We start from the raw sequence: 25,977 nt of genomic DNA, 5'->3' as shown, positions 1-25,977 counted from the left end.
ACAAATTTTTAATGGTATGCACCATCAAAAATTTGCCAATAGGTTAAAGGTGTTCAACTGAAATAGAACTTTTTCTTGAATTTCAGATGAGGAAACTGACAAGAGTGTTGCACCTCATGAGCTCTATTGCTGTAGTGTACAAAATTGGACAATGTCAAGATTTTAGTGCAGAGAAGTTTCCTTTATTGCCGAGTTTATATTATGACAGTATTGGCGAGGTACAAATCTACAGTGTGACATCGAAAATCATCAGTTATATTAATCTGGAAGAACTTCAGGGGAAATCTGATTGGTCAGAGAGACTGGCACATTAATCATAGTATATTGTAAACAGAAGTTAACAAGTTTGGGAATACATGATAAAGAATGTACCACTGTAGAGTAATCATTAGAATAGCATGTCAAAAAGATACAGAATTCATGAGGTCTAATTGGACAATTAACCAGACATGAGTCAAACAGGGTGCCTTAAATCTTGTGGGTGAAACTAGTAAAATATTGAATGGGACATTAGATGAATAGGATGCTCCCTACTTCAAATCAAAGATCAATTTAATTGAAAATGAACAGAGGCAATTGCACAAGTTGATCAAAGAGCAAGTAACAGCAGTAAAAGGAACTCTGACAAGTTTCAATAATACAACAGCTAGTCTTGCACATAATTAGAAAATGATTGTTAAAAAACATGGAAAAGGGGGCTGGGTTGTTTGCAGGAGGAAACCAGACAGCGAGGTCATCGGTCTCATTGGATTAGGGAAGGACGGGAAAGGAAGTTGGCCATACCCTTTCAAAGGAACCATCTCGGCATTTGCCTGAAGCGAGTTAGGGAAATCACGAAAACCTAAATCAGGATGGCCGGACGCGGAATTGAACCGTTGTCCTACCGAATGGAAGTCCAGTGTGCTAACCACTGCACCACCTCGCTCAGTAACATGAAAAAGCTCCAAAGGTACATGAATGAATATGTTAATAGTACTGACCAAAAGACACAGCACTTAGCTGTGATCACCACTGTTAATGAAAGTTGATACAGTTCGTACTGATTTACACCAATTTAGACAGGGAAAATGAGGTACTAATTTCTGTCATTGTAAATGCTCACAAAGGAATACTGGAATCATATAATTAATGCAGTGCCAAAAAGTTAAGTACTTGCATTTAATTTGGGATGATATTAAAGATAAGACTTCCAAATTTCTCTCTCAGAACAGAGCTGGTACCAGTAATTATGCATAATAGATGCTGACGTGTTTATGTCTGGCCATATGATGTGTTTATGTCTGGCCATATATTAAGTTATGCACTGAATGTGCCATTAGTAGAAAACAAACTGTTTAACTGTTCATAGTATTACACCTACCTTCTGAAGTTGATTAAGTCAGTGTTTATTTATGTATATGCATCCAGAAAAATATTATTTGTTACTTGATAAATCCAAGCGACACTATGTAAAACTGAGTAAAAAACAACTGTTGTGTAAAGAACTAGATCATGCTGGCAAAATTTGTAAACAAAAGTTTGTTTTGTGTCCACATGTGAAGCAAGGATGTTGCAACCCATAAGGGAAACTCCCAAAGATTGTATCAGGAAGTTTGCAAAACTAAGTGCTAGTATTTGTACTCCACTGAGTGAGGACCAATGGTTATTCATTCCTCCAAAAGAAGAAGGCTTAACAATTTTGGGTAATGACAATAAGCCAGCAATGTACTGGTCACAGGTACAGGAAAACTAACATTTTATGGAAAATGTAAAGAACATGGAACATTGGTGTTCATATAATCTGAACAAATAATAAAAATTAATGTGACCAGTGAAGACATAGTGCCAGCTTTAGATGTGGAGACTGACTGCAGTATTACAAATAAGGAAAAGAGGAACATTTCTGAACTATAGTTAGGCATGCAGTTGGAACATGTAATCCAACATTTAGAAGACCTTAAAGTAGTAGGTCATAAAATAATGAAAGTAGAAGAGGAAATAGTTTTCCCAGAGCATCATAATTTCTCAGAAACTCCTCTGTATCATTATTCATTCTGGTCTGGTGTTTATATGTTGTTTGAGCAGATACTGCAAATGTTTTGGAGACTGCTTTACATACATGTGGATAGGCATGGGCGATGATTACTGTGGCAGTGTGTGTGTGAGGATGACCATAGTAAACACATGTGAAGGGTTGAAAATGGCACGTATTCATAGTAGACAGCCTCTTCAGTCAAACAGAAAAAATAATGAAGAGTGTGACAGAGGCTCCATTACATCTGAATGCAATAACTAAAGAGCTGCATTTCCCATGCCACCTCCACATGGAGATCAAAGGTAGTGCAAGACACTACAAAACTCCCTTAGTATGTAAGAAATTACTGTTGCGAATTGTGTAAGTAAAATGTAAGCAAGAATTTTGTAAGATTGTTTGTTCTTGTTCATATTTATTATTATAATGGTGATGTACTGATATGTTTATGTATAAGTAATGTGAAGAAAACTATGCAAATAAATATGGATGTGTATACGTAGCATAAAAAAGAGAGAACAATATTTTATTGGTGTTGATGTTTTGTATCTGTAATGTAAAAAACGAAAGAGCTAATGAGCCAATGATTAAAATTTATGTAGTATGTCACGCAAATCTTCACAAAAAATGAACCAATGTTTTACAGTGATGCTTCTATGCATGTGTATCTACATATATATGAGTGCTGTGAAAAATGAAACAATGTTTTATGTTGATGTTTACATGTGTGCAAAAGTGAAATGAAATACGAACTTTACAAAGTGCAAAATGTAAAGAGAGCCAATAACCAAGAATGTGTATAAAGTCATTTCTACAGCTAAGATATTTCAACTACAACAGAAGACAGATTACAAATTTGTTGCCAAATGATTGTTAACAAATTCTTCCCATGGGGAGGAGATGTCATATTGATAACATAATGACTTTTACATTGTTATGCTTAAGGCTACTGGGAGTCATCAAGGGCACTCCGAGATAGGAAATCAGAGAGACAATGCAGAGATCAAGCAAAAGTGGTAGCGTTTAGGTTACCAAAGCTGGAGCCCTGTAAATTGCAGATGCTCTGGGCAGAATTTTTGCTTCAGAGGATTAACTGGTAACTCCATCCACTGCCTAGAAACTGTTGTAAGACATCACAGTAGAAGATACCCACGAAAAGGCATGTCTTAGCAAAGAAGTGAGCATGATGCATGCTCCTGCGAACTGGAACATCAGTGGGGTTACGCAGGTTATAGTGCTACTACAGCAGTCCCCACTCACAAAAGGACTGAGTGGGGGACCAAGTGATACAAAACGCTAATGTTGCTGGCCATAACAGAAGTGGCAGTGTTTTTAGTATTCAGCTAAATGCTGTTGCTATATTTGGATAAGGGGAGGAATCTAAATGTGGTTGCCCAGAGACATTCTGGAGGTGCAGAGTGACTTGTCAGATTGGTTGAAGCTTGTTCAGTGCTGTTGGATTGGTGGGTCAACTACAGGAAGGGAGAAATAGTGCACCACCATGATACCTTAAAAACCAGCATTTTTTAATTCAGAGAGGTTATCATTCAGATCATTGGGGAACCGATCCCGTGTCACTTGTGGCCAGCCTCAGTAAGCTCTGAGACATCTGTTTTTCTACTAGGAGTGCTGCTATCACGTTTGTACCTAACATTCTGCTAGTGTTTGCTACTTCCGTTAGCACTTACCACCGTGGATTCAGACACTAACTTCTGTTGTGCAACCAACTGCCTCCTTTGGTTCTTCTAATGTTTAGAATTATCCCTTGGTGTAGTAGTTAGTCTGATCACTAATAAATAGTGTTAATGAGACCCCCCAAAATTCCACGAGTCTCATGCTGCAAGCATCCTGTCAAGCCCCAAAATCTGCACCTCTTGTCGGTGCCCTGCGACAGTGTTTGGTGCTGATCCAAGCCATCAACCAGCCTTTACTGGGAATTCGTCTTTCTACATTTGCTCTTCATCACTAAAGAAATTGCAAACTGACCTCAAATCCCATCTTCCTTCTATCCTGTGTTAGGGCATAATTCATCGTTTAGGTTGACCATGCTCGACCACTATAAGAGACAGATGCGCTATTGTGCACCAAGCGTGTCTTTACCCCTTCACACCTGTGCCTGCCATCTGAGAGTAAGTAATGGACTACCTGCAAGACTACACATCATCCCGCCCCACTGGTCAGAGACTAGCAACATCCAGACTAAGGAACTACTGTCCCATGCGTAGGTTGCTGTAAACACCACAATATGAACAGCTGCATTTGGAGAGGTACCGTGACCAGGAAGCATTCACTGCTGATGAATGGCATCACTTTGTGTTCAGCAATGAATCATGCTTTTGAACTACCACTGTTGGAGAGTATTGATGGCAACCTGGGGAGAGCTGTCATTCTTCCAATGTTTTGGAGATGCACAGCAGTGTTACTCTTGCTGTCATGGTGTCAGGAGCCATCAGGTATGACTTCAGGTCATGGCTGGTAGTGATTGAGGGAAATCTTACGGCAAAATGGTACATCACAAACATCCTGCATCCCCATGCATAATCTGTCATGCGACAGTAATGTGTTGCCATTTTTCAATAGGACAATGCTTGCCCACACGTGGTTTGTGTCTCCATGAACTGTATGCATGATGTTGAGGTACTCCCGTGGGCAGTAAGATCCCCAGATCTGTCCAAGATTGAACATGTCTAGGACCAGCTCAGATGTCAACTCCATTACAGCATCAACATCCAGGATATCAGAACCAGTTACAACAGTTGGGGGATGTCTACACTGAGGGGAAGATACAATGGCTTTACGACACTTTTACCAACCCATTAAGTGCGTGAATCTTGGCCCGACGGGGTGCAACATCACACTGATATGTGGGCTCATACTGCCCAAATTTGTTGTAAATTTGACTCAATTTTGTAAACTCTGAAGTAACATCGCATACCTTCTTAACTTGATAAGCTTTTTTTTCTGGCAGTGTACAATATCCTCACTGAGTTGCCCGTTCCCCTGGAACATATACCATATTTTCATCCCTCAACGATTTCTTTCTACTGCTGGTTCAGCTGTTAATAGTGACTTTTGACTCTTGACAATTTTTTAGAAGCTCTTATGGTAAATCTATGTCAGTTTGGTTGGTTGATTTGGTGGAAGAGACCAAACTGCGAGGTCATCAGTCTTGTAGGATTAGGGAAGGATTGGGAAGGAAGTTGGCTGTGCCCCTTCAAAGCAACCATCCCAGCATTTGCCTCAAGCGATTTAGGGAAATCATGGAAAACCTAAATCAGGATGGCCGGATGCGGGACTGAACCATCGTCCTCCCAAAACCGAGTCCAGTTTCATCTAATTCTCGTTTGGTGTTGTATCATCATTTTCTTGTTCTAAATACTCAATCAGAGTTTTCTGAGACAAAACTGCTGGCCATTACTCACCTTGAGGAGAAATATCAGCACTACCAACATACACACATAAAAGTACATACAAGATCCTGGCATACAGAACTAGTAGTTACTTTATCAGGGAAATAACAGTGATACATAAGAGAAGGTAAAAAAAGTAAGAGTAGGTCGCTCATACCTACAAGATGAGAGGGATCCGCCTGTTGTGATGGCAAAGGGCCAGCAACTCTGTCACATAATTGTGTAGTTTTCTCGAGACAATTTTCTGTTTGATAAATATTTAATCACTTTGTTCTTCAACTACAGTTCACAGTGAATGAAATTAAATTTATTTTTTATGAGTCCTTCATGGTGCAGCAATTTTCACAAATAGAACCATATGTTACAGTTGTACTTAATGAAAAGTGCACTACTGTTGGTATCAGCATACATCAGGATGCAAGCACAAAATCATATTTAAAAATTGTTTGACATGTAAAGGCAGTAATTCCTATATTACAGAATTATAAGGCAAAAAATAAACACACCTAGAAGAAAAAGCTGGTTATGACCCAGTTCATGTAGAAAGGATACAAAGAATTTTGTTGTTATAACTACATTACATTTACAGTGGAGTGATGGTTGTTGGATCAATGGCAAGTGTCAATCTACGTATTAAGGAGCCCATCTAAAGTTTAACATCTGCATCTACAGCTAGATCTACTGACATACTCCACAAGCCACCATAGAGTGCAAGGCAGAGTGTATCTTGTGCCACTACTAGTCACTAGCTTCCCTGTTTCAACTGCAAATGGAGCAAGATAAAACTGAATGTCTATATGCACCTGTACAACCTTAATTTCTCTATACTGTCTTCGCAGTCCTTATGCGCAATATAGATTCATGGCAGTAGAATCTTCTACATTCAGCTGCAAATGCCTGTTCACTAATTTTTTTTTCAATAGTGTCTCATGAAAAAAACACCTCTACCCTCCAGGGATTCCCATTTGATTTCATGAAGCTTTTACTTAATACGTGTTGATCGGATTGAATCTACCAGAAATAAATCTAGCAGCACACCTCTGAATCGCTTTGATGTCTCCCTCTAATCCAACCTGCTGGGGCACCCACACACTCAAGCAGTGCTCAAGAAAGGATCACACACCTCTCCTCTATTTTGTCTCATTGACAACTGAGCACACTATCCTAGAATTCTCCCAAGAAAGTGAAGTAGATGATTCACCTTCTTTATGATTGTTCTGTATCATAGAGCTTTGCAAATGTTATGCCTAGATATTTAATCAATGTGACTGTGTCAAACAGCACACCACTAATACTGTATTTCAATGTCAGAGGATTATTTTTTCTCCTCATCTGCATTACCTTACATTTTTCTACTTTTAGAGCAAGCTGCCACCCATCACACCAAATAGAAATTCTGTCAGCATGTGCCCTCCTACAGTCACTCAACACTGACACTTTACACTACAGTGTAAAGAAAACTCTGTAGACTGCTGCTCACCCTATCCATCAGATAATTTATGTATATAGAAAACAACAGGGGTCTTATCACACTTTCTGGGGACTCCTGACAATACCCTTGTCTCTGATGAACACTTACCACCCAGGGCAATGTACTAGGTTCCACTAATTAAGAAGTTTTCAAGTCACTCACATATCTGGGAACCTATGATGTATGCTTACACTTTGTTAACAGTCCATAGTGGGACACTGTGTCAAACAGTTTGCAGAAATCAAGGAATACGAAATCTGCTATGGTTTGCAGGATATCATGTGAGAAAAGGGAAAGCCGAGTTTTGCACTGGTGATGCTTTGAAAATCAGTGCTGATTCATGAACAGAAGCTTTTATTATATTCAGACTTAAAACATGTTCAACAATTCTGCAGAAAACAAATGTATACTGGTCTGTAATTTTGTGGGTCCATTCTTTTACCCTTTGTAAACAGAGGAGTCACCTGCACTTTTTTCCAGTCACTGGGGGTGTTGTGCTGAGTGAGAGATTCACAGTAAATGCAAGCTAAGTGTGGGCTCAATGCCATTAAGTACTGTACTCTCAGTAAAACTAAATTGAGATCTGGTGACTTATTTCTTTTCAGCTCTTTCAGGTACTTCTCAGCACCAGGAATGCCTATTTCTGTTTTCCATATAGAGTCACTGTGATGGTCAAACAATGATATGTCTGTACAATCCTCCTGAATGAACGATTTTTTTTTAATGGTAAATTTAAAACTTAACTTTCGTTTTGCTGTCTCTTACTGCCACACCAAGCTAGATAGAACCCTTAGTGATTTGAAGTTGAACTAGAATTTTCTCGGTTTCTTGGCAAGATCTTTCGCTGAGGTATCATGCAGGAAGATGTACATTTCATGTATTGATCCTTTTATACACACACAAACTTCTATTAACTTTTAATTGTCAACATTTACACATTCTTTTTTGACTGAAAATGCAACGATCTCTGCTTTGCAAAATTTCCTAACTAAACCATAATGGACCTTTTCTGTCCTTAACCCACTTAGTCTGCATACTTCTACAGAGCTTGATTTACAATCAGTTTAAGCTATTCCCATAATTCCTCTGTGTCCATCAGACCTGAAGCTAAATGATGTCCACTCACAGTCTGAACAGGATGCTAACAACTGCTTATCTGCTTTTTCCGGCATAAGTACTCTCCTAGCCTTCCTGAGTAACCACTGTTGCAATGATGACTTCAGTGGATTACTCCTATTTCTTTTCTTGGGTATTGGTGTGACTTGTGCAACCATCCAGTTTTGTGTACAGATCTTTCATCAAGCAAGTGGTTGTTTATGATTCCTAAGTAAGGAGCTATTGTATCAGCATACTCTGAAAGGAACCTGACTTCTATATAATCTGGATCAGAGACCTTCCCTTTCTTAAGTGTTTTAATCTGCTTTGCTGCAATAAGGATACCTAATTATATGTTACTCACGTTGGCAGTTGTTCTTGATTCAAATTCTGGAATATTTACTGTCTTTTCTTTCATGAAGCAATTTCAGAAAACAATTGTTTCATTGTGGAAACTATTAAAAGCATCTCACATTGACATTCATGCTGTGTTTTCAACTTCCGTAAAACTCTGCCATTCTTGGGGATTTTGCATTCTTTTAAATTTGGCATGAATTTTTCGCTGCTTCTGCAACAGTGTTCAGACCCATTTTGTGTAGCATGGGGTACAGTACCATCTCTTTTTAATTTATTTGGTATGTATCTTTAAATTTCCATCAATACTATTTCTTTCAGTTTAAACCACATGTGGTCTACTCTTACAAAGTCACATTGGAAGGAGTGGAGACTGTCTCTTAGGATGGCCTCAAGTGAATTTTTATGTGCTTTTTTAAATAGATGTATTTTTCGTTTATATTTGGTGGGTTTGGATGTTAAGGATTCAGTCTAGCTATACGAACCTTGTGGTCACTAGTCCCTATATCTGTCATGGTACACTATTTGCTCAGAATTATCTGTTGCTAAGAGGTCAAGTATGTTCCCACAGCCATTTACACTTTGAATGGGCTCCTGAACTAATTGTTCAAAATGTTTTTCTGAGAAAGCATTCAGTACGATTTTGGACAACATTTTATGCCTACCACCGGCTTTAAACATGTATTTTTGCCAACATATCAGGTGTGGATTGAAGTTATCACCAACTATAATTGTATGAGTGGGGTACAAATTTACTGTTAAAATTTTGACATTCAAAGTGTCTTTACTTTTTACACAGTTGATTCCACTCCCTGCATGTTGAACAGGAGGCATTCATCACTGAACTTCAAAATATCACCTAGCCTAAGAAAACGCTGTGCACTCCTGCACTGCTGAGTTGAGACTTCCTTTGAATGGTTCTACAACTGTTACAGTAGAATCGAATAGCTGATAAAAACATTCGAACTTGAACCTGAGCTTCACCTACACTGGTTATGTGTGTCCAAACAGTTTTGCAGTCAGACGCAATTTAGACCTCAATGGTCACAACATTTTTAGACCTCAATGGACACAATTTTTTTTGTCAACTGCAGTATCTAACTAGTCTTTTCAATATACATTATTTTGCCTCAATGATTATTGGAGCATTTTACTTCAGCTTTCATCCAGTTCTCAGTTCTGAGTATAATTTAAGCACTACAGGTTTCTTAGTGGATGGTGGATCCAAGGACTTTGCTATGAATGCTTCCGCAATTTAGCCTTAACATTTTGATATTCAAAGTGTCTTCACTTTTTGCACAACCTGATTTCACGTCCTGCATACTGATTAGTTGTCATTTGTCAGCGGACTTCAAAATACCACATAGCCTTAAAAAAAAGAAAAATTCTGGGTACAGTGCTGTAAATTGTAAACACTGCTTGTGCCCCACAAGTGATGCCAGCAGTCCTCACTACTTCTGCCAGCTGCCCATGTGACACGATGGACTCAGAAACAATGAGGCAGGCATCATTGGTGCTGACATGAGCCACAATTTGAAGATCCTGTTTGGGAGATTCTATACAGTCATGACTTCCACAACTGGGAACAACAAACTTCTCTTCTCCCATTACTGGCAAAGCAATGTCAAAATGAACTAACTTTACACTAAATAAAAACATGTTACCTACTATTTTTTAATTATAATGTTTCCAGTGCTTCCTATTAGAAATGAAAGTGATTCATAAAATTACCATTGGAAGGATAATTTCTGCAAGACAAAAGAACTTTCAAATTACCAGAAACTATTTTGTATGTATTCACAAAATTACATATTGTAAACAGAGAGAATTGCCTTCACACATCCTGCATGGAATAATATAAACTGGTGCTAATTATGGCTGTGAATGAAGTGGTGAGTCTCAAGCCCTGCCTTTTGTATGCTCACTTCTGATATCAACAATCCTTAAAAATATTTGCCAGCTTTTTTTACTGAACATTAAAAAAATGTACTTTTGATGCCTTCCACTCACACACCATGACAAAAGAAGATTGATCTTAAAATGAAGAGCTACTGATGCCAGTAGTAAATGAGCACCAATTTAGTTTTTAAGCATATAAGAGGCAAAGAATATTCAGATTCTCAAAGAACAAACTTACCTTTGTACACCTGCAAGAGGTCAAAAAAGGCACGTAGTACTCTTTTTGAATTATCCACAAGCCCACGGTACATGTTCTCCGTCTGTTCCAGCTCTTGAAGTTTGCGAACCAAAGTGTCATTGCAGAGAATAGCTCTTGATAAACCCAGAGCATCAGCTGTGGCAGTACTCATGTTCTCTACCAAACGATGCTTCACTTTCTTCAGAATGATGTCCAAAGTCCGCCCTTGTTGTGGATCTGCATGAAGCTTGTTGTAATTTATTGTTACCTCGTCCTATAGCAAAAGAGTAATCACTTGAACAGGTACCATATGAACACTGTCAATGACATGAAGAAGAAAATAAACAGGTCAGAAAATTTTTAATAAAGACAGAGAAAAATTAAAAGCAGCAAAGAAAAGGAATAGATTTAATGTAGGCAAAGTGAGTGGTGAGACCCACCACATGTAAAGCCACTTCCTTCTTGTGTAGTTCTGAGAAACCAGTGTCTGGAGGGAAAATCCAGATGGCACATGCAATGAAACAGACACCGAGGTCACAACTGTCATGTTGTAGAGTGTGCTCTGCCATAAAATACTGTGTGTTGCCAGTAACAACCTCTGTCTACACCCGTTCATCCTAACTGATAACTTGGTTGTAGTTATGTCACTGTACAATTGAACTATGTTTGCATAACAGCTGGCACACAACACCTGTTCTTTCCAGGTGGCTCTGCCTTTGTTAGTTTATGTTTTTCCAGTTACAGGGCTAGTGTAGGTGGTGGTTTGATGCAAGTCTTACAGTGGGGACAGACACAGGGCTAGGAGTCACAGAGTAAGGAAATGGATGCATAAGGGACTTAGGGTCTGACAAAAGACTGGTAGGGGGAGGGGGGGATGAAAAGCTATTCTAGGTGGGGTGGGTAAAATATCAGATACAATGGACATCATTTCACTCATTTCAGGACATGATTTAAGAACGTCATAGCCCTATAAAAGTAGCTTATTAATACTTTCAAAACCAGGATAGTACTAAGTGACAAGAGGTATAGCCCTAAGTTGTTTTTGGAGGGATTAGCATCAACAGGATTGGATGTAATGAACTGGGAAATCTGCTTTTGAACTAGGCTGATGGTATAGTTACAAACAGTGAAGACCAAGGTCATGTATTACTGTAAGGAGTCAGCATCTAAACAAATATGTTTGCCTTCAATGCAAAGGCTGTATGGAAGGAAATGTTTGACAAGAAAAGGATGGAACTTTTATTTGTTTGTAGGCTTAATGTGAACAGAAATGTGTAGCTGCGCAAGGTGAACATGAGGCCAACATAAAAAAAATGTGGCATCAAATATGGAAGAGGTCCAAGTAGAATTTAATGGGGAGAATGTATTTAGAGTTTCCAAAAAACTTTAATGAGTCAACCTCACCATGAGTCCATAAGGCAAAGATGTCATCAATGCATCTAAACCGAACCAGGAGCTGAAGGCCTATGGATCCCAAGAAAGTCCCCTTCAAACAATCTCTGAAAAGGTTAGCATATGAAAGGGCCATCGTGGTTTCCACGGCCACCCCCCTGGTTTGTTTGCAAGTCAGTCCCTCAGAGGTATAGTAGTTAATGGTAAATATAAAGTTGACTAAGTTGAGGAGGAATGTTGCATGGGTTTGGAATCAAGTGGGTGCCAGTTGGGGTAATGTTCGGCAGCAGACAGACCATATGCATGGGGAATATTGGTATAGAGCGACGTGGCATCAATGCTGACAAGCAAAGTGTGTAGTGGTATAGGGAGAGATACAGATTTCAGATGATCTAGGAAATGGTTGGTGTAGGAGTCTCTAACCACCAAGACAGAGATATATTCAGTGGGTACTTTGAAGAAATCAGTTACAGGCTGACCAGGGTGGTTGGGTTTGTGGGTCTTAGGAAGAGGCAAAAAGGTGGGAGTGCACAGATTGGGTGGGTTAAGAAATTCTATGGATTGTGATGTTATTCCTTGTGTGGGCCCTGAGGTTTTAAGAACGTAATGTAGGTCTGTTTGTACCACAGGGTTAGGATCTTGGCGGCAGGTAGATCCCTTGTCTGTCAGGAGGATAATGATGAAGTCATCAGTTTTTAGGATACAAAGTTCCTGGAATTCTGCAGAGGAGAGGTTAGGGTCATATTGTAGGGACCTCAGGAAGGGTGGTAGGGCAACACTGAATGTTACGAATTATCACAAAGCTTGTAAGGTGTAATTTTGAGATAGTGGTGTTGGATCAAGTTGGGATTGTGGTTGGAACTCTTCAAAGCAGGGTTCAATGTCAGGTTTTGAGACAGTGTTGCAAATTGATACTTTCAGTGACTGGAATGAGGACTTCTTGGTAATGCGGATGCAACATTTTATCTTGCATAGAGAATCACTGACAGATGTAAAAGTAACTTCAGTGTACCCCAGGAGAGAATGATATTTAGGATGAGGAGGCATTGACAGATGCAGAAGTAACTTCAGGAATGTCTAATGGACAATTACTGGGACCCTTGTTGTTCATATTGTATATTAATGACATGGCAGACAATGTAAGTAGTAGCTACACACTCAGTCAGGCCTTAGTACGCAGATATGACAGTGGTGCCCACGTGACATGAGTTGTTTGTGTGTGTGTGTGTGTGTGTGTGTGTGTGTGTGTGTGTGTGTGTGTGTGTGTGTGTGTTTTTCCTAGTCTTCTTTTTCACTGTGCCCATCTGCACGTCAATGCCTCCTTTATGTTTTGAGTAGCTAGCCATCCTTTCAATATTGTTGTTATTCCATCCTGGACTTTCTACTGTTTGAAAAATGTAATATACTATGACTACAATATCAATGAGCCACAACAGGAGCTAGTCAACTAATCAAGTTACCTAATGTCGAGTTGGCTTAAGTTGATCTCTCATTCCCATTGCCAGCTTTAAACTATGAAGTGCGAACAGTGCAGGCAAAAACACAGACCATCTACAGAACTCTGGCAATGTCAAGATGTTCTCACAGAGACATTTACAAAATGATGTAACATGATTGGTTGTAGCAGGTGCACAAAGTTGCTGCGTTCAGCCCAGCAACTGTCAAGTATCTTCTTATAGTGACTTAGTAGGAATATACAACTGAATGATCACATAGGTTCAGTTGTTGGTAAAGCAGGTAGCAGTCATTAGTCATTGCTTCACTGATAAAATACTGGTGAAAAGTTGTTGGTCTACAATTGAGATATACTTGTGTGACCAATACTAGAATATTGCTCAATACTGTGGGACCCATATCAAACAGTTATAAGAAGGGATATTGAACAAAGACAAAGAACTACAGCACATATAGTGAAAGTTTTTTTTTACCCATGGAAGTATGTCATGGAAATTCTGAAAAAACCTGAACTGGCAGATACTTTATATAAATGAGAAAACTAGGAATATCCCATTGCCTCACACATATCACTCCTATAGGGACTGCAAAGACTAATTGTCCCAGTCACAGAGGCATCCAAGCAGACATTCTTTTAATGTTCATTATGTGAATGGAATGAGAAGAAACCATAACACACTGTAAAATAGGAAGTGCCCTCTTGCATGTACTTCACAATGGTTTGAAGCTTATGGAGATGGATTTATTGAAGAAACAAACAATATTATAGTTTTGAGGTCTAATATAGATAAATAACTGACTTGGAGGGACCACTGATTTTTATGTGCAAAATACTAAGCAAAGATCTTACTCTGATCAACAAGACATCCAGGTTTACTGACAGAGCATTTAGAGGATTATCTGCTATGAACTTGTATTCTCAGATCTATCATGTTCAATTAAATCATGAGGAAGGACAAATGTAGGACAGCTAAAAGGAATATTGAAACTAAAAAAAGTACTGAGGTAAAATGTTTCTAAGCCACCATTCACAGTCTGCCAAATATTCTTTTGTTATGGAATGTTCTTATAGAGTGTAAATACTTTAGGATTAAAGGAGACTACTAACCAAAAAGCAGAAGCATTGAGTTGACAATATGCATACACAAAAGGAAGAAAACTTGCTAGCTTTCAGATTTTATCCTTTGATGATCTAGAGTGAAATAAGTACACAAACACCCACACATGCCTATGCACCTACATGGTGCAAGCTACACTGGCAATGCCAACACCCTTGTTGTGGTGTGGGTAGTGTCGATTGGTGTGGGTGGAGGAAGAGGGATGTGGGAGGCAGGAGTGGATAGCTATTGGCTTGGAGGGAGATGGCCAGTTTGCTGGCTAGGAATGCAGGTGGTGGGAGAGGGTAGTGGGGTTTTGGGGGGCAGGTATAAGAGCTGGTACAGTTGTACCTGTGGCTGGGAGAAGGTACACACTGAAGGCTACATGGGGATGTGAACTGAGAGGGGGTGATAGGATGGACAAAGGGGAAACTGTTGGGTGTAGGATGTGGTGACAGCGGGTTACCTGAATTGAGGCCAAGACAATTATGGGAGCAGAGGATATGTTGTAAGAATAACTCCCATCTGTGTAGTTCAGAGAATCTAGTGGTGGAGGAAAGGATCCAAATGGCTCAGGTTGTGAAGCAGCCATGAAATTGACCATGTTGTCCTCAGCTGCATGTTGTGCCGCCGGGTCATCAACTTGGTTCTTGACAAGTTTGGTGGTGACCATTTATATATTTATTTATTTAGTGCATGGCTTACATGGATTTGGTATAAAATGTAAAAATAAAATGTATAAAACAAAGTGATAAAATTTCACAATGTATTCACAAGGATAAATCAGAACATTCATCCTGATGGTCTGCTGGTTGGTAGTCATACCAACAAAAAATCCTGTACATTGTTTGCAGCAGAGTTGGTATATGACATGGCTGCTTTCAAAGGTAGCCCAGCCTCTGATGGGGTAGGATAAGTCAGTGACAGGACTGGAGTAAGAGGTGCTAGGTGGATGGATCGGGCAAGTCTTGCACTTTGGTTCGCCACAGAGAGATGATTTCTGTGGCAAGGGGGTTGGGAGTCGGAGTGCATAGTGATGGACTAGGATGTTGTGTAGGTTGTGTGAGTAACAGAACACTACTAAAATGACAAGATGAATCTTGGGTAGGATGTCTCTTATTTCACAGCAGAATGAAGGATAATCAAACCCCTGACAAAGGATATGGTTCAGTTGTTGCAGTCAGGCTGATATAGGGTGAGTGAGTGCTCTTTTGTAGCTGATTTTTGGAGGGGTGGTGGGAAGATTGGGAGAAGATGAGGATATGGCACGTGAAATCTGTTTGTGAACTAAGTGGTTTCTTTTTTTTTTTTTTTTGGGGGGGGGGGGGGGGGGGTATTTCCCGTCTGTGAAGGCCTTTGAGGCCTTCTGCATACCGCACAAGGCAGTTCTCATCACTGCAGATATGTCATCCACAGGCGGCTAGGCTGTACAGGTAGGATCCTTTGGTGCAGAAGGGATGGCAGCCACTGAAATGCAGGTACTGTTGGTGATAAGTGGGTTTAATGTGGACAGAGGTGTGGATGGAGCCATCAGTGAGGGGGGGTCAACATTCAGGAAGTGGTGCATTGGGCAGAGGAGGACCAGGTAAAGCAGACGGATGAAAAGGTTTTGAGGTGGTGATAGAATATGGATAGGATGTCTCGGCCCTGAATCTGGCTCATGAAGATATCATCAATGAAACCAAACCAGACTGAGGGGCAGGAGGCTTCCTACAGATGGCCCATAAACAGGCTGGCATAGGAGGGTGCCATGCAGGTGCTCATGTGTGTGCCATAGATTTGTTTGTAAATCTTCTCTTCGAAGGGAAAGCAGTTTTGGGTCTGGATATAATGGGCAAGGTTTATAATGAATGAAGTGGTGGATTTGGAGTTTGAAGGACATTGGGAGAGGTAGTCTTTGATAGTGGCAAGACCCTGGATATGAGGGATGCTAGTGCATATGGAGATGATATCAACAGTGATGAGTAGAGATCCAGGAGGTAGAGGGGTGGGGATGGCGGAAAGTCAGTGAAGGAAGTGGTTAGTACGTGGGAGGCCAGGTTTTGGGCAACTCATTGGAGGTGTTGGTCAAAAACAACATAAAATCTTTCAATGGGAGCACAATAGCCAGCAACAAAGAGGTCTCCAGGACTGTCGGGTTAGAGGATTTTGGGGAACATATAGAAGGTGGGTTTATGGGTTTCTGTTGGGGTGAGGAGGGAGATGCACTCAGGTGAGAGGTCCTGGGAAGGGTCTATGGATTTGAGTAGGTATTGGAGGTATTCAACTCAGGTATTGGAGGTATCCCCCCATGAACCATGGACCTTGCCGTTGGTGGGGAGGCTTCCGTGCCTCAGCGATACAGATGGCCGTACCATAGGTGCAGCCACAACGGAGGGGTATCTGTTGAGAGGCCAGACAAACATGTGGTTCCTGAAGAGGGGCAGCAGCCTTTTCAGTAGTTGCAGGGGCAACAGTCTGGGTGATTGACTGATCTGGCCTTGTAACAATAACCAAAATGGGCTTGCTGTTCTGGTACTGCGAACGGCTGAAAGCAAGGGGAAACTACAGCCGTAATTTTCCCAGAGGGCATGCAGCTTTACTGTATGGTTAAATGATGATGGCGTCCTCTTGGGTAAAATATTCCAGAGGTAAAATAGTCCCCCATTCGGATCTCCGGGTGGGGACTACTCAAGAGGACGTCGTTATCAGGAGAAAGAAAACTGGTGTTCTACGGATCGGAGCGTGGAATGTCAGATCCCTTAATCGGGCAGGTAGGTTAGAAAATTTAAAAAGGGAAATGGATAGGTTAAAGTTAGATATAGTGGGAATTAGTGAAGTTCGGTGGCAGGAGGAACAAGATGTTTGGTCAGGTGATTACAGGGTTATAAATACAAAATCAAATAGGGGTAATGCAGGAGTAGGTTTAATAATGAATAAAAAAATAGGAATGCGGGTTAGCTACTACAAACAGCATAGTGAATGCATTATTGTGGCCAAGATAGACACAAAGCCCATGCCTACTACAGTAGTACAAGTTTATATGCCAACTAGCTCTGCAGATGATGAAGAAATAGATGAAATGTATGATGAGATAAAAGAAATTATTCAGGTAGTGAAGGGAGACGAAAATTTAATAGTCATGGGTGACTGGAATTCGTCAATAGGAAAGGGAGAGAAGGAAACATAGTAGGTGAATATGTATTGGGGGGAAGAAATGAAAGAGGAAGCCGCCTTGTAGAATTTTGCACAGAGCATAACTTAATCATAGCTAACACTTGGTTCAAGAATCATAAAAGAAGGTTGTAGACCTGGAAGAATCCTGGAGATACTATAAGGTATCACATAGATTATATAATGGTAAGACAGAGATTTAGGAACCAGGTTTTAAATTGTAAGACATTTCCAGGGGCAGATGTGGATTCTGACCACAATCTATTGGTTATGAACTGCAGATTGAAACTGAAGAAACTGCAAAAAGGTGGGAATTTAAGGAGATGGGACCTGGATAAACTGAAAGAACCAGAGGTTGTAGAGAGTTTCAGGAAGAGCATAAGGGAACAATTGACAGGAATGGGGGGAAGAAATACAGTAGAAGAAGAATGGGCAGCTCTGAGGGATGAAGTAGTGAAGGCAGCAGACGATCAAGTAGGTAAAAAGACGAGGGCTAATAAAAATTCTTGGGTAACAGAATAAATATTGAATTTAATTGATGAAAGGAGAAAATATAAAAATGCAGTAAATGAGGCAGGCACAAAGGAATACAAACGTCTCAAAAATGATATCGACAGGAAGTGCAAAATGGCTAAGCAGGGATGGCTAGAGGACAAATGTAAGGATGTAGAGGCTTGTCTCACTAGGGGTAAGATAGATACTGCCTACCGGAAAATTAAAGAGACCTTTGGAGAGAAGAGAACCACTTGTATGAATATCAAGAGCTCAGATGGCAACCCAGTTCTAAGCAAAGAAGGGAAAGCAGAAAGGTGGAAGGAGTATATAGAGGGTTTATACAAGGGTGATGTACTTGAGGACAATATTATGGAAATGGAAGAGGATGTAGATGAAGACGAAATGGGAGATAAGATACTGCGTGAAGAGTTTGACAGAGCACTGAAAGACCTGAGACGAAACAAGGCCCCGGGAGTAGACAACATTCCATTAGAACTACTGATGGCCTTGGGAGAGCCATTCATGACAAATCTCTACCATCTGGTGAGCAAGATGTATGAGACAGGAAAAATACCCTCGGACTTCAAGACGAATATAATAATTCCAATCCCAAAGAAAGCAGGTGTTGACAGATGCGAAAATTACCGAACTATCAGTTTAATAAGTCACAGCTGCAAAATACTAACGCGAATTCTTTACAGATGAATGGAAAAACTGGTAGAAGCGGACCTCGGGGAAGATCAGTTTGGATTCCGTAAAGATGTTGGAACATGTGAGGCAATACTAACCTTACGACTTATCTTAGAAGAAAGATTAAGAAAAGGCAAACCTACATTTCTAGCATTTGTAGACTTAGAGAAAGCTTTTGACAATGATAACTGGAATACTCTCTTTCAAATTCTGAAGGTGGCAGGGGTAAAATACAGGGAGCGAAAGGCTATTTACAATTTGTACAGAAACCAGATGGCAGTTATAAGAGTCGAGGGGCATGAAAGGGAAGCAGTGGTTGGGAAAGGTGTGAGACAGGGTTGTAGCCTCTCCCCGATGTTATTCAATCTGTATACTGAGCAAGCAGTAAAGGAAACAAAAGAAAAATTCGGAGTAGGTATTAAAATTCATGAGGAAGAAGTAAAAACTTTGAGGTTCGCCGATGACATTGTAATTCTGTCAGAGACAGCAAAGGACTTGGAAGAGCAGTTGAACGGAATGGACAGTGTCTTGAAAGGAGGATATAAGATGAACATCAACAAAAGCAAAACGAGGATAATGGAATGTAGTCAAATTAAATCAGGTGATGCTGAGGGAATTATATTAGGAAATGAGACACTTAAAGTAGTAAAGGAGTTTTGCTATTTAGGGAGCAAAATAACTGATGATGGTCAAAGTAGAGAGGATATAAAATGTTGACTGGCAATGGCAAGGAAAGCGTTTCTGAAGAAGAGAAATTTGTTAACATCGAGTATAGATATAAGTGTCAGGAAGTCGTTTCTGAAAGTATTTGTATGGAGTGTAGCCATGTATGGAAGTGAAACATGGACGATAACTAGTTTGGACAAGAAGAGAATAGAAGCTTTCGAAATGTGGTGCTACAGAGGAATGCTGAAGATAAGGTGGGTAGATCACATAACTAATGAATAGAATTGGGGAGAAGAGAAGTTTGTGGCACAACTTGACCAGAAGAAGGGATCGGTTGGTAGGACATGTTTTGAGGCATCAAGGGATCACCAATTTAGCATTGGAGGGCAGCGTGGAGGGTAAAAATCGTAGAGGGAGACCAAGAGATGAATACACTAAGCAGATTCAGTAGTATGTAGGTTGCAATAGGTACTGGGAGATGAAGAAGCTTGCACAGGATAGAGTAGCATGGTGAGCTGCATCAAACCAGTCTCAGGACTGAAGACCATAACAACAACAACAACAAGAACACTGGAGGTATGTTGGACATCTAAATGGCATCACCCTGGCAGAGCTTGTAGGTGGAGGAGTCTGGTAATTGGCTGAGGCCTTCCATCATGTGATTATTGTAACCCATCACAATAGTAGTGACGCCTTTGTCTGAAGGGAGGACAATTAGGTCTGGATCTGTTTTCAGGTTGCGTATGACGGGCCTTTTCTTCTGCCAAAATGTTAGTGTTCTTAGGTAGGAACCTGGGGGAGAATGATGAGGCCAAATTGGAAAGGGGGGGGGGGGGGGGGTCACAGTTGGAGGTCAGTATGAAATGGGAGACGCAAGGTTCAATGGTGGGATCAGGTTGGGTTTTTGGTTTTGGTTCGAGGGACTGGTGGCAAAGAAGTGTTTCCACAGTAGGGATCGGGAGAAGGAGAGTAGGTCTTGGACAATTCCAGCATGGTTAAATTTTTGGGGTGGGGTTGAAAGTTAGGCCTTTGGATAGGACTGAAACTTGTGTGTGACTGATGATATTCGTAGAGAGCTTAACAACAGTGTTTAGGGTTTGCTTGGGCTCAGGGTTTTGTGGGGTGTTTGGCGGGAGTTTTGGAGGTAAATTGAAGAGGTCAGCTAGGCAGGCCCTGGGTGCTATGAGGGGTTGACATGGGGTTCAATATGAGGAAGGACGGGTGTCGGCAGAAAGTTGTGCCCCAAGGCACTGACAGATTGTGTCTGGAATGCTCTTCCAGCTGTTGGACTGCAAGGGTTTCTATTTCAGAGAAGTTGTGTATGAAGTGAGTATCACACTGTAACAGTGTCTTTAAGAGGGAATATAGGTGGTTCTGGGATGTCTGGCCATTGAGGTCTGTGAGGAATAGAGCCTGGTAGGTACAGGATGTAGGACTGGGTTTTAGCCGAGGAAAGGGATACTTTCCTGAACTTGTAAAGAAAGATGAAGCAGTGGTCAACTGGGATAGGGATGATGTTAGGAAACGGGAAATGACACAGGAATGGGCGAGTTAAAACCATTACATGCCCAATCTACCCACTCAGCACCTCCTGTTCTAGTCTTGTTTATCCTAACACATCAGAGACTACCTGTGAAAGCAGTCATGTCATATACCAACTCTGCTGCAAACACTGCACAGCCTTTTATTACCAACTAGCTGTCCACCAGGATGAATGGTCACTGCCAAACTGTTGTCAGGAACAAAGCTGACCACTTATACACAACATGCAGCTGAGCATAACATGCTCAGTTTCACTGGCTGCTTCACAACCCGAGCCATCTGTGTCCTTCCCTCCACCAACAGCTTCTCTGAACTACACAGATGGGAGTTATCCTTACAACACATCCTCTGCTGCTGCAATTGTGCTGGCCTTAACCTCAGATAACTCACTGTCCTAACTTCATCCAACTGTCTCCCGTTCCTCCGTCCTATCACTGGCAATGGTTGTTATTGCTGTAACAAACGATATTTGGTTATTTCAGTTTTTTACGATGCCAGTTTAACCTGACTGTTAAAACCATTCAAAATAACAGGTTTCAGAAATAACCAATTTTCAGTTTGTTATTCTTATTATTTCCTGTGATAAATGTAGAAATCAAAGAAAGATTAAAGAATTTTGATTCTCAGTTTCAAGATACGCAGAATCAAAATACTAAATTAAATGGGCAAACAAAAGAAAACTTAGTCCATCCACCATTCGCTGATTTTCTCGACAAGTGGTAAGTGGTTGAATATTATACAAAAAATCACCAGTACTGTCCTACTGATTCTAATTTTCTGAAAGTCTGCTCTAAAACCATGCCGTAAACAAGGAACATACCACTACTTCAGCATTACGAATAGTCAACACTTATGGGAGAGAACTGAGGTTGAATAACTCTCTTTTTCATGTTAATTTGTCCATTTCCAAGGACTGCAAGCAGGCATATTATGTAAACACTGGCAACAGATCAGCTACTTCCTACTTTTATCATAAACTACAAATGAATTGTTTCAATGAATTGTTAAGTTTTAAGTTTTCTCCTCATATCATGTTGCAAGTTTGCTGTGGTTCTTCCTATTTTTAATCTTTTAAAGAAAATGGAGCATTGTACTTCGCCGATACTACACTTTGTAAAATACTTCCAGACTAGCGATGGCATCATCTCGTTGATGTCGGATGACGACACTAGGTATGGTAACATGTACACTACCGCCTTCATAATGCTGTTCCAATTCTTATGCCATGTGTTTCTCGCTCATTTCTGTTGACATTGTTATTAAAACAGTACAGGTCTTTTTCTCATTTTCTATTACAACCCAATATTTCAAAACAATGGAAATTTTATGAATAAAAAGTACTCATTTTTAAAAAAATGTTTACTTAAAAACAAAATTTTTGCTTGCTGCTATGGCTAAACGATAGTTTGGTTTTCTTGCCCAGTTATTAGTAAAAAATAAAAAATGCTTGTTATAATCGAGGCCAAACAAATACCAAAAAAATTAAATTCACATCCCCACATCACCTTCAGAACACGCAGTTTCCCACCAGCCACTACAATCATACCAGCCCATATATCTGCCAACACTCCCTCCACTTACATCTACATATACATATGCACTCTGAAAGCCATCATATGGTATGTGGTAGAGGGTACCTTGTACTACTACTAGTCGTTTCCTTTCCTCTTCCACTCGCAGACAGAATGAGGTAAAAAGACTGTTTATATCCCTTCATATGAGCTCTCATTTCTTCTATCTTATGTTTGTGGTCCTTATGCAAAATATATGTTGGCAGGAGGAGGACTGTTCTGCATTCAGCTTCAAATGCTTGCTCTTTAAATTTTCTCAATAGTACCTCACGAAAAGTATGTTGCCTTCCCTCCAGGGATTCCCATTTGAGCTCCTGAAGCATCACTGTACCACTTAGGTCTTTTTGAACCTACTGGTAATGAAACTAGCAGCCCACGTCTGAAATGTTACAATCTCTTCATTTAATCCAAACTGGTGTGGATCCCAAGCACGCCAGTAGTACCCACAAATAGGTCACACTAGTGTCTTATATACGCTCTCCTTTATAGATGAGCCACACTTCCCTACATTCTCCCAATAAACTGAATCTGACCATTCACCTTCCTTACCACAATCCTCACATGCTTATTCCAGCTCATGTCACTTTTCAACATTATGTTCAGATATTTAAATGACATGACTGCAGGACTGTGTCAAGGAGCACACTGCTAATGCTGTATCAGAATATTATGGGTTTGTCTTTGCTATTCACCTGCATTAACTTTTCTATTTTTGGAGCCAGCTGCCACTCATCACCCCAACAAGAAATTTTCCCTATGTCATGTTGTAACATACTACACTCACTCATCTTTGACACCTTTTCATACACTACAGCTTCATCAGTTAACACTGTAGATTGCTGCCCACCCTGCCCAACAGATCATTTATGTGTATTGAAAATAATAGTGGTCCATCACACTTCCCTGGACCCAATGGCCTTGCCACAGTGGTAACACTGGTTCCCGTCAGAAGTTAAGCAGTTGGATTTGGCTAGTACTCGAATGGATCACCGTCTGGGTCTGCCAGGTGCTGTTGGCATCAGGGTGCACTCAGCCTTTGTGAGGCTAATTGAGAAGCTACTTTACTGACAAGAAGCACCTCTGGTCATGAAACCTAACAATGGCTCGGAGAGCAGAGTGCTGACCACATGCCCCTCAATATTGACATCCAGTGATGCCTACTGGCTGAGGATGACACGGTGATTGGTCAGTACCACTGGACCTTCCGAGGCCTATTCGGGCACAGGAGGAGGACACTTCCCTGGGGCATACCTCACAATACCACCGTATCCGATGAACACTTGCCTTCGAGGACAACATACTGGGATCTATTACCTAAGAAGTTTTCGAGCCACTCACATCCGGGAACCTATTCTGTTTTCTCACGCCTTCATTACCAGTTTGCAGTGGGGTATCATGTAAAATGCTTATCAGAAATCTAGAAATATGGAATCTGCCTATAGGCCTTCATCCATAGTTCACAGTACATCATGTGAGAAAAGGACAATTTGTGTTTCACATGATTGATGCTTTCTAAAACCATGCTCATTTGTGGAGATAAGCTTCCTGGTCTCTAGAAAATATATTACATTTGAACTCACAATGTTGTTGTTGGGTCTTCAGCCCTGAGACTGGTTTGATGCAGCTCTCCATGCTACTCTATCCTGTGCAAGCTTCTTCATCTCCCAGTACCTACTGCAACCTACATCCTTCTGAATCTGCTTGGTATATTCATCTCTTGGCCTCCCTCTACGATTTTTACCCTCCACGCTGCCCTCCAATACTAAATTGGTGATCCCTTGATGCCTCAGAACATGTCCTACCAACCAATCCCTTCTTCTAGTCAAGTTGTGCCACAAACTTCTCTTCTCCCCAATCCTCTTCAACACCTCCTCGTTAGTTATGTGATCTACCCATCTAATCTTTAGCATTCTTCTGTAGCACCACATTTTGAGAGCTTCTATTCTCTTCTTGTCTAAACTATTTATCGTCCATGTTTCACTTCCATACATGGCTACACTCCATACAAATACTTTCAGAAACGACTTCCTGACACTTATATCTATACTCGATGTTAACAAATTTCTCTTCTTCAGAAACGCTTTCCTTCCCATTGCCAGTCTACATTTTATATCCACTCTACTTCAACCATCATCAGTTATTTTGCTCCCTAAACAGCAAAACTACTTTACTACTTTAAGTGTACCATTTCCTAATCTAATACCCTCAGTATCACCCGACTTAATTCGACTACATTCCGTTATCCTCGTTTTGCTTTTGTTGATGTTCATCTTATATCCTCCTTTCAAGACACTATCCATTCCATTCAAGTGCTCTTCCAAGTCCTTTGCTGTGTCTGACAGAATTACAATGTCATCGGCGAACCTCAAAAGTTTTTATTTCTTCTCCATGGATTTTAATACCTACTCCAAATTTTTCTTTAGCTTCCTTCACTGCTTGCTCAATATACAGATTGAATAACATTGGGGAGAGGCTACAACCCTGTCTCACTCCCTTCCCAACCACTGTTTCACTTCCATGCCCCTCATCTCTTATAACTGCCATTTGGTTTCTATACAAATTGTAAATAGCCTTTCGCTCCCTATATTTTACCCTTGCCACCTTCAGAATTTGAAAGAGAGTATTCCCGTCAACATTGTCAAAAGCTTTCTCTAAGTCTACAAATGCTAGAAATGTAGGTTTGCCTTTCCTTAATCTAGCTTCTAAGATAAGTCGTAGGGTCAGAATTGCCTCACGTGTTCCAACATCTTTACGGAATCCAAACTGATCTTCCCCTAGGTCGGCTTCTACTAGTTTTTCCATTCGTCTGTAAAGAATTCGAGTTAGTATTTTGCAGCCGTGACTTATTAAACTGATAGTTCGGTAATTTTCACATCTGTCAACACCTGCTTTCTTTGGGATTGGAATTATTATATTCTTCTTGAAGTCTGAGGGTATTTTTCCTGTCTGATACATCTTGCTCACCAGATGGTAGAGTTTTTTCAGCATTGGCTCTCCCAAGGCCGTCAGTAGTTCTAATGGAATGTTGTCTACTCCTGGGGCATTATTTCGACTCGCGTCTTTCAGTGCTCTGTCAAACTCTCCCATTTAATCTTCATCTACATCCTCTTCCATTTCCATAATATTGTCCTCAAGTACATCACCCTTGTATAAACCCTCTATATACTCCTTCCACCTTTCTGCTTTCCCTTCTTTGCTTAGAACTGGGTTTCCATCTGAGCTCTTAATATTCATACGTTCTCTTTTCTCACAATATATTCAATAATTCTGCAGTAAACCAATGTTGAGGATATTGGAATGTAATTTGGAGGGTCTGTTCTTTTAGCCTTCTTATATACAGGAGTCACCTGAACTTTCTTCCAGTTGCTTGGGACTCTGCACTGGGTAAGAGATTTGTGATAAATGCAAGCTACGTAAGGTGTCAATGCAATAGACAAA

The 25,977-nt window shown here is 40.5% G+C and overlaps 1 protein-coding gene across 3 annotated transcripts in view; it reads right to left on the bottom strand.

The window, feature by feature from the left end:
* Window positions 1-25,977, bottom strand: part of LOC126473576 (PRKCA-binding protein) — a 103,024-nt gene that overhangs the window by 44,729 nt on the left and 32,318 nt on the right. For all 3 annotated transcript variants that reach the window (XM_050100718.1, XM_050100719.1, XM_050100720.1), the window contains one exon: window positions 10,479-10,752. In XM_050100718.1, the coding sequence (XP_049956675.1) occupies window positions 10,479-10,752 (274 nt within the window). The remainder of the gene's footprint in view (window positions 1-10,478; window positions 10,753-25,977) is intronic.

This window comes from Schistocerca serialis, chromosome 4 (assembly GCF_023864345.2).
Source record: "Schistocerca serialis cubense isolate TAMUIC-IGC-003099 chromosome 4, iqSchSeri2.2, whole genome shotgun sequence".
NCBI classification, from domain to species: Eukaryota; Metazoa; Arthropoda; class Insecta; order Orthoptera; family Acrididae; genus Schistocerca; species Schistocerca serialis.
Note: the sequence above shows the minus strand (reverse complement) of the source record. Positions and strands in the feature narration are given on the sequence as shown.